Source organism: Ambystoma mexicanum, chromosome 11, assembly GCF_040938575.1.
Source record: "Ambystoma mexicanum isolate Mex_15411 chromosome 11, UKY_AmexF1_1, whole genome shotgun sequence".
Classification (NCBI taxonomy): domain Eukaryota; kingdom Metazoa; phylum Chordata; class Amphibia; order Caudata; family Ambystomatidae; genus Ambystoma; species Ambystoma mexicanum.
The window spans coordinates 929,834,984-929,851,837 of record NC_090934.1 but is presented as its reverse complement, the minus strand read 5'-3'; the positions used below and the strand labels follow the sequence as shown (position 1 = coordinate 929,851,837).

The 16,854-nt window shown below is 46.6% G+C and overlaps 1 protein-coding gene across 1 annotated transcript in view; it reads left to right on the top strand.

Annotated features, from left to right (window-relative positions):
* Nucleotides 1-15,025, top strand: part of EPS8L2 (EPS8 signaling adaptor L2) — a 473,245-nt gene extending 458,220 nt beyond the window's left edge. The window contains exons 19-21 of the mRNA XM_069624038.1: nucleotides 3,891-4,068; nucleotides 8,690-8,822; nucleotides 9,922-15,025. Coding sequence (XP_069480139.1) covers nucleotides 3,891-4,068; nucleotides 8,690-8,822; nucleotides 9,922-9,993 — 383 coding nt within the window. The 3' untranslated portion in view covers nucleotides 9,994-15,025. The remainder of the gene's footprint in view (nucleotides 1-3,890; nucleotides 4,069-8,689; nucleotides 8,823-9,921) is intronic.
* The last annotated feature ends 1,829 nt before the right edge of the window (nucleotides 15,026-16,854 follow it).

The window sequence follows — 16,854 nt, the reverse complement described above, 5'->3', positions numbered from 1 at the left end:
GATGCAAGGGAGGAGGTGTAAAGGATGAATAGCAAGGGACCAGGGACAGTACCTTGAGGGACCTTTACTGGTAGAAAGGACGGGCCATATTTTTAGCATTCCAAGAGATAGAGTAGGATCAGTGTTAGACATACCTGGTAAACCATTCTAGAGCAGTGTCCTGGATGCCAAGGCTGAAAAGGATTAGGAGGAGCGAGGGATGATGTTGTGGAAGGCACAAGTAGGATGATAATGGAAGATCATGTTGAGTGATGTGCAAAGGTAAGAAAGTTAGAAACATGGTTGAAGGGCAGTTCAGTAGAATGAAGACTGTGAAGCCCAGATTGGAGAGGGTGATGGGCCAAGTGAGAGGAAATCTTATTGAAGACTAATTATTAGAGGAGTTTCGAGTAATGAGGGAGGAGAGAAAGAGAGCAGTCATTTTCAGAATTGTTAGCGTCTGCCAATGTTTTTTTAGGATAGGAAGGACCACTTCAATCTTGAAGCAGGTGAGAAACGATCAGATAGGGAGAGAGAGAGAGAGATAAAGAGAGAGAGAGAGAGAGAGGTTGACTAGGGAGGGGACATTGGAGCAGGTGACAGGTGCTAATTCTTTGACTGTCTTAACGACAAGCGGTCAGATGGGGCACAGGATGGGTTAGCAGTCCCAAGGATAGGAGTCAGTTCTAAAAGAGTGGTAGGTGGGCAGGAGCAGAAAGTGTAGGTTGTGGGGTTGGATAAAGGTGTTAAAAAGGAAGTGGGATGAGGGAGGGATTAAAGGGATGTGAGAGTGTTGTGAATTGTGTTGATCTTGGAAGAGAGGTTGGTGGCAAAGTGGGCAGAGAGGTCCAAGGAGATAACGGGATGAGGAGGCGAGAGCATAGCTTGAAGTATGGAGGAGAGTTTTCAAGGGTCGGAGCATTGAGTGGGTTACGTTAGTGAAGTAGGAAGGTTCGGCAAGCTTGAGAACTGTTGAGATGGATAGGGAGGTATTCTTGTAGGGTAGGAGAACAGGAGTGTGCTCTCTCCACTACTTGCAGAGGTGCGGTTGCATCTGCGTTTTAAGAAGGTGGATCTGGGAGACGCAGGGGTGAAACTGCAGGAGGTACAGTGAAGATGAAAGGGAGAGCAGAGAGCGATGTTGAAATCTGCTAAGGCCAGGGGTGGAGGAAGGATAGGGGGGATGGCCTGACATTAGCAAGGTAGGCCTGCGAGTTAGGATTACATTTTCTTTTTGTGATGGTGCGAATAGAAAGGGGAGGGAGAAAGATGACGCACCACTGTTGAAATGGAGAGTGGAGTGGTCAGAAGGGGAATGGCCAATAGTGAGATTGGAGGTATGGGAAGACGAGGAAAGGAAAACTAGGTCAAGAGACTTGCCCTAGGACTGAGTGGGCAGATTGTGAAAGGAAGTGAGGGAGTGATCAGAAAGGACAGAGCTGAGTTTGCGTTGGAGACACTGCAAATTTATTGCGGGAGTTTAAAGTCTCCCCTGACTAAGGTTGAGTCTGGGAGGCAGGGAGTGAAGGGGGGGAGGCAGCAAGAGCAGAGAAGGAGTTGAGGGGACACGTGGGTCGATAACAAATGAGTATGGTGACAGTTGGGGGAGGGAGGCTTTGGGTAGCAATTAATTCAAAGGAGAGAGGTGGATGGCCAGGAGGAGGTAAGGGGCAGTCTGTTAACCGAGAAGCAAACTCTTTCGCCTCTTCTGGAATCGCAGAGCGCGAGAAAGTACAGTATATATAGGGCACAGCAGCGGTAGCTGTGTCAATGGGGGTAATCCAGGTTTCAGTAATGCCCATGATTTCCAATTGGGGGTTGTGGGTGTCAAAGTGGTCAGTAATGAAGTGAACTATTATTGCAGATGGTTTGGTTATTCAAGTATCTTTGAGAGAGTAGTGGGTGAAAGGGGGAGAAAGGGGGATTACCAGTGGGAAGTCTCGGAAAGTGGATGAGATTTGAGAGAGGGGCAACTAGTGGATCGTTTAGGGGAGGGGCAAAAGGCAGGGATGAGACAGGAACAGGTAGGCAACAGGGAGGGATAGATAATAGGAGTAGATGGAGAGGCTGCGGTCCGGAAGGAGAGGGAGAATGGTAGGGAGTGAGAGAGTAGTGGAAGTAGAGCGATAGAAGGATGCATATTAGCTCAGGTGAGGGAGAGTGTCACAAGAAGCGAGAGAAAAGAGGGGCGGAGAAGAGAACATGAGGAGGAAGCGGGGTGACAGCAAGATCATGACGACATGGAAGAGGGCATATGGTGCCCCGTCTTTCATGTGGAACCTGGGTGGCATCAAGTTAGAGCAGGTTATAGAATACAAATATTTGGGAGTCAGTATTAGAGCATCCATCTCGCCTGTACATCTGGCTGAGGGGATTGGGCATAAGGCTTCGTTTAAGCGGCTGTCTCTTAAAAAAAAAAACATTGATGCTCAAGGGGGTCGTTCTATTGAGGCAAAAAATATAGTTTATAGGACCTCAGTTATTCCTGCCTCACTATACGCCCTGCAAGTTTTCCCAGAGAAGGCAGTTGCTTGGCTCACAGGGCTGGAAGCTAACCTTTTACGCTCTACTTAGCCTCCCAGGGACGGTACCGGTTGAAGCCATACGACTAGAGCTGGGCCTGCCCTCTCTCCTTTCCCTTTGGAAGGATTCAGCTTGCAAGTTTTGGGCAAAAATGTATTATGGTTTTTCGGGGGATGATTCTCTATTAAGCCTGGCCGGTGCCCACTCTAGCCTGTTCTCAAAAAAGGTATGGTACAGGGAATTGGAGGGCTTTGCAAAAGATGATCTTAATGAAATTGGAGGGTAAGGTGTCCTGGAATCATGGTTGGATTTTAATCATTTAAAAATAGAGGAAAAGCTGATGCTGTAGAGAGGGTAAAGGCAAGAGGCTCAGGAATATGGGAGTGGCCGCAGAGAGGAACTACCACTCGGTTAGGGGAAACCGAAAATAAAATGCATTCTCCGGCAACCCAACAATGAAAGGATGTAGTCAACGAAAGTACCCAAGCAGGGAGCACCAGCAACACAATGCAGATTACGATCCACAGGCAGTGAGCACGGGGGACACAATCAGTCCAAGGACATGACATGATGTGATGGTAAGATAACATGGTGGATGAAGGGGGTGGGGGCGCTAGTGATGATCAAAACAATGCTGGGATAAAAAAGGAGGGGAAAATTCATGACACATGGAAATATTCAAGTGATGCACTGTGGTCGGCAAAGCACAGATCGATGGGCCCCTTCAGGCCTTAAAAGGGCCCATTCCACCCCTAAACCACAGGAACCACTGCCTACCCATGCTCTGAGGCAGCGATGCACCTTGTGGAAGTTCTTCAGGCAGGCTGGTCATCTGCACCGCTGCATTCCCCGGTGGTGAGGTTTGTGTTTAGCCACCACTTTGAGGATATTGGGGCCAGCCCTCATAGCTCCTTGCTCCCGAAAGGCCCGGAATCCCTTCTCTTCCCAGCCATGCATTTTCAGCAGAGAGGATGGGTTTATGAGTGGGAGTCGGGGGGGGGGGGGATATGGTCACAGTTTGGGAACATAAGTTTGCATTCGAGGGAAATTAAAACATTTTAAAGAAGTGCACCTATTTAATGCCTATTGAGTCAAAGATTACACTGGAATCTAAGAAATCGAGGCACCCTCCCAGTTAAGGCAGACCACCACGTGTACTGCTGGGGGGGTTATTAACTTGTCATCATAGGAACAGGCCATATTGGGGTTTCTGTGGATGGAAGAGCCCACTGTGTTGGTGAGAGGGGGCGGTGGGACTGTTGGGCTGTGATCTGGTGTGCTGTTGCTAGTGTTGCAATGTGAAGTCAGAAGACTCTAATTGTGCCTCCACCAGTCCTTCAACACTCCCTCCTCAATCCTTATCTTGTAACATCGCTTTCTGTTTTCAGAACTAATCCATAGTATGGACGAGGTGAACGACGAGCTGGTGAAGAAGATTGCGAACAAACAGCCCCCCCAACGGAACTTCAAGGTGGGCAAAATGCAGCAGGTATATATGCCGCTGACGTTCGATTCCAGCGCCGATGACGTGAAAGCGTGGCTGGAGGCGAAGGGATTCAGCAAACTGTGAGTCTGACATATGCTGCTATTCTCAAATTATATGCCAGTTTCCCTCTGTGTTGTTAACTGTTTAATTTAGTTCATATTAATTAAGAATATACCCATATTGTTAAGATATATAGTGGTCGTTTGGCTACATTTCTGCCTGCAGCTTCTCATCACATCAGCTGGTCCTCCGGTGAAAGACAGCAGCTCCTTATGGACATTAAGCAATAAATGAAAACTTGACAATTTCATGTAATAACTCAGATTGTCACGTGGTGATCCTTATTGGCCTCCTCTTGGCCAACCAAAATGCTCGGAATGCCTTCAATAACTACTGGTAGTGTCTACATTGCAGGCTTTCTGATTTTAGAAGCAGGCAAGGGAACAGAAAAATCTTTGTACCGCTTTCATTTTCTAAACCCAATTAGGAAAAATACATCCATATTCCACTCATGTGGAAAAACAATAAAATCATGTCGCCAATGCTGTGCAAACTGCACAAAAAAGCCCGGAGCCTGCACTCCATGAGAAGATGTGCACCACTACTTTGGCACTCCTATCTGTAAAACAAGACACTCTGGGCCTGATTCAAGGAATGTTTAGCGCAGTGCAAAGTCACTTTGCACTGCTCTGTGAATCAGGGTGTTTCTTGGAACTCTGCAAAAATGCCCATGAATCGGGCACTCTCTCTGTGGCAGGCTCTTTTATCACTGCACATTCAACATGACAGGAAACATCAAATTTAATTCCCTAAAGTAAAAGCTGAATTATGGAAAAAAAATGCTTTCAGTTTTCGATACAGTAAAGCTTCACTTTTACAATACTGCTAATGCATGCCCATTTTAAAGCGTTCCAGTTCACCCAAGTGTGACATTAAAATGCGTTAATAAAATTAGACGCTACCTTGTTATTTAAATACCAAAGAAAGCCTTTAATTCGCTAACACATTTTTTATATTTACTTAATTCATTATTAAACTTTTGTGCTTACTTCCACAACTACAAAATCTATATTGTTATTAGCAATGCGTGCTGATAGGCTTATAGACCTCGGAAGTGGTCCTTATCTCTTGGGAAATGGATCCTTCCAAACGTATGGTCATTGGCTGCACCTCAGGCCTTAATTTTGAGGCAGGTCCTTATACCACAATAATGACCCCTCCTCGTCTACGAGGCTTCATTATTCCAGGTGACTTTAGCTGTCCTTTTGGCTCCAGTTGCCATTTCTGTTCTCTTCTCCCTTCTAATTGCAGACATATTTGGTGTCCTCAATGCCATTTTGAGGACTAGAAATCGTTTGCACTATAGAAAGACCCAAAAGGCTGCAAACTTAATATAAAGTTGAAGGCACAGTTCATTTCAAGCGATTAAAATGTAATGCCAGGCACCACAACTCATTTTATTCTTCAGTTATTATGATTTTTTTATTTATTTACTTGTAATGCGCCATTGCCCGCAGGCATCAAGGCGCAACATTTAACACGACAACAATAACGCAGGACAGAGGATGCAGAAACAGGAGAGGCCAGGGAAGTATCAGCCAAGCAACAAGGTGTTTAGCTTCCTTCTAAACGGAATCAGTCTTTCTTTCTTGGGAAGTCTCTCTGGGAGGGCATTCCATGCCCTTGCGGCTTTGATCGGGAAGGATTTGCCTTTGCCTCCCATTCTCTTCACTCGAGGAACGATGAGTAAATTCACTGAGCTGGAACGTAATGTTCTGCTCGGTGTATGTCTTATTAAAGATTGACTCAGGTACACCGGGGCTTTAACAAAAAGGCACTTGTGGGTCAAGGAGAGGCTCTTGAATTGTATTCTTTCAGTGACAGGTAACCAGTGATGGTCCCTGCGGTAACTTGAAAATTGCCCTTTCCTTGGTATTTTATGAATTACTCTCACTGCATTATGTTGGAAACTCTGGAGTCTATGAATGCTTTTCTTGCTTGCCCCAACAAGCAGCACATTGCAGTAGTTCAGGCAAGGCATAATGATTGCTCGTACCAGAGTTTTGCAGTTCTTACGTGAAACCAAAGGATTTATTTGACGTGGTACCTTAAGATGGTATTGAGCTTTTTTGACTGCATTGTTGACATGGCCATCAGCGCTCAGAGATGCTTCCATTACGGTACGGAAGGTCTTTACGTTTTCCACTACTTAGATGGGACTATTGTCAACTAGGAAGGAGAATAAGCAGGACTCTGCTTGCCTCTTGCCTGCTTTGTGCCGAAAATCATAAGTTTGATTTTAGAACCGTTAAGGCACATCCAGTTCTTGACCATCCATCCGTGGATGGAGGAATAGATGGCAGTGAGCTTTGCCTGATCTGTAGCGTAGTCCACACTGAGATCCATTATTAACTGGAAGTCATCTGCAAAGTTGGTAAAGTGCAGCCCAATAAATTCCAGTTGGTCGCATAGTTGCTTTATGTAGATATTAAAGCGGGCTGGTGAGATGCCTGCCCCCCCTGAGGAACTCTGTGTTGCATAGCAACTGCCTTGGAGCATGCATCAACCCAGCAGATTTTTGATTGTCTGCCGGACCAGAAAGGATTCTATCCACTCAATGACATCTCTCGAACATTTCCCTGTGGGTGCTAATGTCTTAAGTAAGAGAGAGTGGTCCATCAAATCGAAAGTGACCGGAGGATCAGAACCGTTTTGCTTTCCTCCAGCCTTCCCAGCATTTGGGTTTGGAGCTTTATCAAGGCACTCTGTTCCATGATGGCTTCTAAAACCTGATTGGTTGGGATCGAAAATGGCCGAGGTCTCGAAGTGAGATTTTAGTTGCATTGTTGCCGCCTTGTCCAGTAAAAATAACATATTGGTAATGGGTCTCAGGTTAGCTGGATCTTTTGGGTTAAGGCCTGTTTTTTTTGTTTTTTATCAAGGGGGTAGCTACTACTTCCTTGATAGATTTAGGCACATCTTTGTGCAAGAAGGAGGATTTGACAAATCTTGTCAGGAAAGGGGTGAAAAGCTTAGCGTTGGTAAGTATGATTTAATATGGTAGTAAGTCTCCTGGACAGGAAGTTGGTCTTAGGTTGGCGTAGGGTGTCTTCCATTTCTTTAATAGAGATATTCTGGAAAGCGAAACCCCGAGCTTCTCTCTTCCTACTTATGATTCGGCTCAATATCATGGTCACATGGTATGGCTAACTTGGTACGCCAGATCTGATGACTGCTTATGCTATGTTGTCTATTTGTACTGTGACCAACAACACTGTAGTGGTTTTATGGCATCTAACCTTGTTCAACTATTAAGCATATTGTGAATCCACAAGGGTGATGCCTGTCTTGTTCTGTGGAGAACGGTGGGTAAGATTGGGAGAAGTGGGGATGGGGTGGGATATGATTTTGAAGAGGGACACTGTAATAAAATGAAAAGATTCTGATGGCAGACTCCTGTATGTCAGAAATAAAAGGCGTGCAAAGGAGTGTCATTTTTACCCAAAAACTTATATTAAATAATAAGAAAAAAATACCTACCTTTCCCTTTACCTAAAGGGTTTGCCCTACCTAACAGAACTCGAACTATCAATCGTCAGGGTGGTTGTACAAAGTAAAGAGACGGTCCTCTGTGCCAAAATACTATCCTGATCTTACCCTACCACTGTTCATAAAAGAAGAGATGTTACCATAGCAAACAGTAGTTTGTTCAGGTTGGACTTCTTGGGATATTGAGTGTCTCGGGACTTCATAGGAAAAAAGATTAGGGAGTTCCTTCCCAGAAAGGAAGTCCTTGTCCCCAAGGCAGGAGTTTCTCCCTGGGAGGTCCGGCTTACGGCCACCCCGATCAGGAATGTTGCATAGTGGGCTCGCCTCCCTAGCCACACAGAGAAGGGCTCCCCTCTGGGCAGAAGTGACAAGATCTCATAAATCACCACAAGAGACAAAAAGGATGAGGATGATGGGATATAGTTGTGGTTGTACGGATGCATGTGTAACAACCAATGAGTTATTAGGATTAATGAAAGGAGCCAACTATGTGCTGCTCAGTTGTGTTGTACTATGGTGGCGGTATCTAGATCAGCCAAATCAGGGTACTAGATGTTGGTGATTGGCTGTGCAATGGGCCGGAAATTTGCTCAAGCAGGCCCTAGTACTGTGGAAGCTTCCACCAGGTCAGTTTGTAAGAAAATAAAACATGTATCGGGGTAGATGCTGAGTTTGCCAAGTTAGCTAACAGAAGTGTTGTCGCCAAGTATTGGTCCTGTAAAGGTGCATGCATTGAGGAAGCATGAGGTGATTGGGGGAGGGAGTGAAAGAGGGGGCATGATAGATTTAAGTCTAGTGCAATTAGGTTTCTGACTAAATAAAGGGTATGAAATACTGTGGGGTTCAATACATATGAGCCTAAATAGATGGTGAGGTTGGAAAGTCTATTTGGCTCTTGAGCTGGTGGGAGGAACGCACCGAAAGGTAGCTGCTACAGCATTTCACGTAATTTGCAAAGGCCATCCTGCTTTCTGTGGAAATGGGGGCTTCCTGTTGGGATAGGACAGCAGCATATTTCTGCTGGTATGGTGAGTGGTCCGATTTGCCAGTGTCCTGGGTCTAGTTTGGTCGGTGCCTGAAGCCCTCTCTCTGAATTAATATTATAGACCCAACCTGACCAATGCCATGGTTTGCTCTTGGTCTCTCCCGCAGAACCGTTATCCAGCTTGGGATACTGACGGGGGCTCAGATATTTTCCCTCAACAAGGATGAGCTGAAGAAGGTGTGCGGAGAAGAAGGATCCCGCGTCTACAGCCAGATTACAGTGCAGAAATCCCAGCTGGAGGTAAGATGGTTAGGCCTTGTGGGAACACATCCAGGCAGCCCTAGTGAAACAGTGGATGAGTGATACATAATTACTTATTTTGGGGTTTTCCCAAAAAGATGAACTGTGATTTTGATTGGTAGAGAAAGGGCTTATCCTGTGTAGAAAGAATACACTCAAGTAAATATGGAGAAAGTAGTATTGCTGTGCGCTGCATTGAATAGTGTGTTTCCTTTCATGGAGTAGGGCTGTTCTGCTTTCTTTTGTAGCACTCTGCACTTTAATTTATTTATGATTGCTTTCTGAGTAAAATGAGTTTATACTGCCGAGACAGATCCCACAAGAAGTGAAGACCAGCCGTACAGGAGTGCAAATTGGTAATCTTATACCAGGACCCCGATTTCCCATAGAGGGACATTCAGTAATTTAGCAGAAGGGGGCTGTGTGAGGAGGGCTAAAAAGAAAATCATTATCCAATGTTAATTTCCCCGAGAACATCCACCTTTTCCACCAGAGAAAGGTTTTCTTCATCTGTCATGCACAAGTGCGCCCCCACACTCTGTGGATTCAGAGATTTCCCCTTGGCTTATGCTTCCCTGTTCCCAGCACGGTTCCATGTGTTAAAGTCTCGGCACAAATGGCCGTGGGAAAAGGCTGTGGTTTTGCCGCCCCAATCCATGGGACACCCCTGCAACCCCCGGACCCATTATACCATTAAAGAGGTGCGGGGGACACCCCTGCAACCGTGTCTCCCCTTAAATGGTGTAATAGGGTACACCTTTAACAGGTCAAACCACAGCATTTATGCCATGATTTTTTGTACATGCTACATTTTTGCAGCGATTTTTATCGCTGCATACCCCCAGCACGCCTTATAAGCATCACCAATGAAGAGTGCCTTCACCATCATTGGGCACAAAAAAGGATGGCGCAAGGGGTGGCGCTGTAAATGTGGCAGTGTACCATTGGGCCAGGCAATTGTGTGCCTTTGCTTGCTAATTTCAGCTGGATCTTCCCTACCTACTCCCCTACCGACAAACTTGGCTGTTTGCATTCCAGAGTTCCCCATCATGTCTGTCTGCTATCTCGAGTGGCTCACAACTGTTTCCTTTCCTTCCAGAGTAGCCAAGGTGAGTCGGAGCTCCAGGAGATCATGAAACGCCGGCAGGAGAAAGTGAAAACTGAAAACTAAGGGCACTTGCATGGGGCAACGAGCCAGCAGCATCGCCTGCAAGAAAGAATGCAACAAATACACATTAATGAAGAGATACAATCCTTTCCTGGTCGACGCAAGCATGCGAAAGACATTGCAATTCCTAACTCCCTTGGCTTTTGCCATCAAAGTGTCTGTACTCCATTGAAACATGATTAACCCGAAGGAACCTTTCCTTCCTTGGAAGACACGGCACCAAGAGACAGGTTTTTAGCATTGCATGGAAGTATTATTTTTATATATATATTTTATACAGAGATTGCAAGCCTGCGCCGTTTCAGCTGGAGAACAAGGGGGCTTGATGTATGGAAAAGCCTGATGTACAGTAGGGAAACAACGGCAAGATGTTAAGAGAACACTATGCAGTGCCTGCTGAAGTCCTTGGAATTCCCTCCGGCTTGGTGGTCATGTGCATGGTGTGTGCTGGGGAGACGAGGGGCTCTGTCTTCTTTCAGCGTTGTTACCATTCATGGCGATAGGGCACCAGACTGGTGGATGATGGTGCACACAAAGACTATTCGACTGTTGAATGCTCTCCCTGTACCATTATCTTTCATAACTGCCTTCCTTCTCTCGCTCTGTCCAACGCATTCTAAAAATCATGAAGCGAGGTTAAAAGCTGACGTTTAGAGATACCTTGGGTCTCGAGCAGGAACCTTTCTGCAGTGGACCGGCACCCTAAAGGATGGAAGACGCAATTGGGCATCCATCTTGGCAGGGCACTCTCCCGTACACTTGGCTTTGCCCAGTGTCTCATGGATCCAACCATTGCCGGGCCATGGATAGACCCTTTCCTTGGTTGTGTGTCATGATGATATTGCTGCCAACGTCTTGTGCCCCCCCAACCAATCCCCAGTAGGATGAAAGTTTAGCTTGAAGTGTAAGACGTGTCTTGTCTTCTCACCTCCCCGATAGGCACTGGTACCATGGACATTTTAGGCTTGAAGCATGGCAACAATTCTGACTGTTGTAAAAGAAGGACTATTCTTTCTAGAATAGAGTTGGCACCTTTTGACCATTAAATTATGTGATGAATCGGGTGTCTGGAAAAGAGGCCACTTTGCACCCTAGCAATGGTGGCCATGGGAATAGCTCCAGATGGTTCAATAAGGGATAATGGTTGGGAGGCGGATTCTGGGCACAGCAGTAGTATCTCACAACGTCCACTTGCAAGCAGGGTCTCCTTAATGGGCACAACTCTCCCGCTGGTCCCTCAAAATAGTCGGCCAGTCACATTATGTGGCAGTTCCAAATTTCATACAGTCTGTGATCTTCTGACACTTATGCACTTAGTTTCAAAGCCCATAGAAGAACTACAAATCTGTGCTGCGGAAAGAGGATGTAGGACCCCTGAACAAACCTACCTGAGCTAAGATATACAGCAGTACACCAAACACTTCCTAATCTAGTATTCAACCAACCAAGTGGACTTTAATATCTCGAGGGTTAAAAACTTCAGTAATGACCGATCATGAGTGCATCTCACCATAACTAGCTAGCAAAAGCCTAACAAAGAGACTTCCTCTAACTTCTTATTGGCATTGACTTCCCATGAAATGATTATAATCTTTCAAGATGCTCCGAAACAGATCAATGCCCTACTGTGAATGTGACAGTCACCTTACTTCCTTACCCTTAAGTGGAGGTTGCCCAAACCCGCATTCTTGGTCACTGAACCCCTCTGTGCTTTTGAGATGCTTTCCTGAGTGCACTTTCTGCCAGAGATGGCATTCACAGAAAGGGATTGTGTGTTTTTCAGTTCATGCTTGGCACCCTTGCCAGTCCCTGCAACAGGAGCCGTAGATTAAACCCGGATTTGAACCACTCTCACACTTTTACATGTAGCTGCTCAAGCTTCGGTTTGATGCCGCATTTTGGGCAGTGTGCTGGTGGTGGAACGATGCTTGATCTATCATCCTTATGCAGACTCATTTAGAAGCCCAGTGCATAGAGGATACAACCGTGCACCTTTGTCGTTCTGAGAAACCCAAAATGAACACAGAAGCCTTCAAGGTGTTCAGTCCACGATGAACTGCACAAGTCACTGCTCTGACTGTCTACATGCAAGCCTTTCCAACACCCTGCAGCATTACAGTGACTCTATATGAAGAAGAAGCCTTGATCTATTGGCTAGCAGAGTTCAATTGTAGCCGGGCTCAAAGCATGGTGCTGTCTAGTGGGTCGCTAAAGGGAAATTGTTGGCATGTCAGCTGAGCCTGACCCTGGGACTTGCCCTACTTCAAGACTTCCCACATTTTCACTGTCACCAATCAGTAGAGAATTAGGTATATTGTTCGTCAGGTTTCTTCTATAAGGATAATCTCTTGCTTTCTCTCCTCCCCACATATCTCTCTCTCTCGCTCTCGCTCTCGCTCTCTCTCTCTCTCCCTCCCCCCCCCCCCACAATGCCATGATCTTACAGTTTCTGCCTCTGGCCCATGCACACCTTTACTTCCTCTTGATCTTCCTTTCTCGCACTTTCATTCGCTCACTTGCTTTCTGTCTCGTGGTCGTTCCATCTCTCTCACTCTTTCCCCCTCCTCTTTGTGTCTTTATGCCTGTATCCCCATCTCTACTGGCTCCAGAGCCTGACTAGTGGGAACTTGGGGGCGAAATAATTTACTATTGGGTGATTTGTTGGTAGTGCCTGTGTAGTATTTATTCCCGAAACATAAGTAGCCTCACTCCAGTTTCCTCTTGGAGGCAACAGTTCTCTCCTGATTTCTCTTTAGGCCAGTCCCCCGTCGAACGGTACTGTGCCAGGCCACTGACCGCAAATTGTACTGGAATGTACCATTGGAAGTACGTACCTCTCACACATAGAAAAGGGAACCTCTAAAAAATGGGGCAGTGTCTTGAAAGAGTGACTTACAAATCTGTCAATGGAATTTGCGAGGTGGTGAACTAGAGCTAGGAGGGGAAGTGCATCCAGGTCATGCAATGATGTGTGAACCAAGAAGAGAAGGTAGTAGCCAACCATGTACTGCTAAGTCTAGAAGTTCCTAGTTAACACAGAAGTGATGGGTGAATTCACCTCCTTGGCCAAGAGCACTCCTCTTCACACTTTGGCCATTCTTGCCCATTTTCGTCTCAGGGGCTCTGTGTTTCACCTCTGGCGAGAGTATCTGTTCCTGGATCAGGGACACCACTTCAAGCACTGGCAATGGGCGGTTGTGTTCACTGCGTGGGATGCCTCCTATAAGAAAATGTGTAATAAAGGCATTTCACATGATTGGTCAGGCGCAACCTGGACAATCCCTATCAGTGGGGGGGTGGTCACTTGCTTAACCACGCTTGGCAAAAGGCTGGACAGGATTTTCTTCAAGGGTATCCGATTTCCAAGATTGAGTACCTCAGGTGCAGATAATTTTTTTCCCCACTGTCGTGGCAGCTGAACACATGTTATCGAAGACCTACTTCCTAATTCTTTATGAATAAAACTGATTATTGTGAGGCGCTCAATTAGGTAATTTGTAAATGTATTTCTCTTTGTCGTCCCTCTTAAATGTCTATTCAACTCATTAGAGAATTGGAACGTGCCCCCTCCATCTGGGAATTTTGTCACGTCTCAAGGTATGAGAACCGGGTCCAGCCTAACTTGCTGGGCCCCACGGAGGCCGGGATCTGGTCAGGCTGGATTTAGTGACTTGTCAAGTTCACGCGGGCATTTTCGGGTACTGCTCCTGCAGGCGAAGGTTGGATAGAGCAAACTGCTCAGATCACAAGCTGGTATGAGCCTGATGAGCAGCGACTGTTCATACAGAGGCCATACCAGGTGTCAGCCCCAGCTGGGCAGTTTGCCTTCTGTGGGCAACTGACCCATAATATGCCAGAAAAGAAAACGCAAGTAAAACGCACAAAAGAAAATCCCTGCTCACAACCCAAGACAACTTGTGATCTATGCGCTTGTTATCATGAAGTCATAATAGAAAGCCATTGGCCAAAAGGCTGCTGAGATGGCAGGCTCTTTGCTGAGACCAGGGCTCAGAATCAGTGACCAAGAAAGAAGACTGCTGCTCCGACAAGCTTAGTAAATCTCAGTGACTATGGAGTTCAGCAAGTACATGAGAGAACATGGTGGTGGGAGGTTCACTCGCTGCACATGAGAGAACATGGTGGCGGGAGGTTCACTCGCTGCACATGAGAGAACATGGTGGCGGGAGGTTCACTCGCTGCACAAGAGAGAACATGGTGGCGGGAGGTTCACTCGCTGCACATGAGAAAACATGGTGGCGGGAGGTTCACTCGCTGCACATGAGAGAACATGGTGGCGGGAGGTTCACTCGCAGCACATGAGAGAACATGGTGGCGGGAGGTTCGCTCACTGCACATGAGAGAACATGGTGGCGGGAGGTTCACTCGCTGCAGATCTGTATTTGGTTAAGCTTGAGAGGAAGAAGGATAATTTGCAAATTACCTTGACACACACCCCGCAATGTGTGTTATTTTTTAGGGAGTGGCAGTCGCACCCCACAATGTGTTATTTTTTAGGGAGTGGCAGTCTGCAGGGTGGATCCACTCTGCAGCTGAAAAGGCAAACCTTGCGTGGTTTCGGTGCTCCAGTCTACTTTCCACATTGCACGGCTGTAAAATGGCTTCTGCCTTGCACGTGTGCCCACTGCCCACCCAATCGCTGAAACGCTGCAAAGGCTGACTTATTTCCCTGGAAAATGGGTAACTTGACCGCAGTTCGATCCCTACCTACTTTCTCCAACTTTCCTAGTTGGGGGTTACTGAGGACTACCAACACAGGGGTACCCTGCAGTTTCCGGATTCTTGTGGCAATCTGTTTTTCTTCCTTCCCAAATACCGTTTTCGGATTCTCGTGCAATATGTTTCTTTTCCTTCCCAAATGTCCATGTTTAAATGGCTGCTTCTGTGTCTAATATATTTGTACTGTCTAAGAATTCTGCGAATATAATGTTATGTACAATGAGATAATGGCCCTGTGTAAGAATATATGAGAAGATTGGGTGTAAAATCTATTAAAATAGCTAAGTTATAAAGACGATTACATTTTGTCCGTTTTTGTCTAATTTATTTCTAAACTTTTAATTAATTCACATTAAAGTGCATTGTGGCAGTTCGTAATTGGGTGATAAAAACCTGTAGTGCATGCCGTCCCTGTTGGCAACAGACCACTTGCCTGAGTTAAGGCACAAGTGCTGTGAGGACACGTAACAAGCGCTGAGGGGTCCCATTATCCGGGTCCTGCGGCAATTACCACCCGCAGATGAAAGAAACTGGTTCTGATGCCGGTTCCAACACCACCGACTAAAATAGCTAACTAAAAATGTAACGGATTTCCTGTCACCACCTCCGGAGGCCTTCTGGAACATGTGGTACTAGCGAACAGACACAGTAACAGGGAAAGGAATAAACACAGCAGAAGGTAGGTTTTGTATTTTTGCTTTAATTTAAAAAAAAAGTATAGGCACCTGCTTTTATCACTCATTAATGGGCCTCATTAAAAGTTTGGTGGTATCCCAGTGTTACATCTGCTTAGATACCACCAAACGATTTACTGTTACCACCACTTGGTCTGGCAGAATTACTGCCAAATTATGAGTGGTTGTAGGTGTTGTAAGTCTCCATTTATTGATGGCTACAAGATCATCTCCGAGCCCAGGACCAACCGACCCAGAGGTGAAATAGCTCTGATCTTTCTGGAGTGGGTCCCTGCTTCTGTCATTCTTACGCAGGCCTACTCCTCCTTTGAATGACTGGTCTGCAAGCTCTCCATCTCTCCTGGCATCTCTCGGACTGTGGCCACCATCTACAGGCCACCTGGCCAGGTTGCCCTCTTCCTCTCAGAGTGGGCTGACCTCTCCTCTTCTCTCCTTGCCTCTACGTCTCAGGTTTTCCTCCTCAGAGCCCTCAACATCCACTTGAATGCTTCTAATCCCTCCTCTGTGCTCTTCCGCAACCTCTGTGACTCTCTCTCTCTCCATTCTACCCTCTTGTCCGACACACTGTCGGGCACACCTTGGATGCTCATATCTCCTCCAACATCCCCCCCTTCCCCTCTCTCACTCTCTCACCACTCCTCTCTCTTGGACCGACCACTTTCTGCTTTCCTCTCACCTAGAACTCTGTCCCTCCGGCAAAGCCCACCCCAGCACTGCCACCTACCTTCTCGGTAATTTGGCCCATGAAGCGAATGTCAGTGGATGCCTTTGCCTATGCTTTCTCTGCTCCCCCTACTCCTGCGGCTGACTCACACTCACACACTAACCTGCATCTTTCTATCTCCAACACTCTGGACATCCTTGCCCCTGTCATGAGAATCCATCTGAAGCCTACCTCCAAGTGCAACTCTTGGTATGACTCCGACCTCACCGCCCTGAAATGCTGGAAGGAAGTGGAGGGCTTCCGGTGCATCCTCTGACAAGCTGGCCTGCTGCCTGCTCCAAATGTAATACAGACTCTGTCCTGTCCAAGAAGAGAGTCCACATCCAAGACTGCATCTCTGCGGCCTCTAACAAAACAGACAAATTCTTAAATTCTAAAAGGATCTGGCCAATCCTTCTGCAATTTCCACATCTCCTGTTCCCTCCCAGGCCCTCTGTATGGGTCTGGCTTCTCAATTCACCACTAAAACTCAAGATAGCATGTCCTCGCTCTCCTCTTCCTCTCCCTCTCTCTACCCCACCTCTGGCTTCCTCGTCCCTCTCCTCCTCCTTTCTCCTCTTTCTCTCTGACAACACCTGACAATGTTTCTAGAAAAGTCTGATCTATGAAAGTGTTGTCCATGCTCCCCTGCTCCTCCTGACCCATCAAGGACCACTTTGACACCCTCGCTCCAGCCTTGGCCGATTTCTGCAATTACTCATTCGCCAC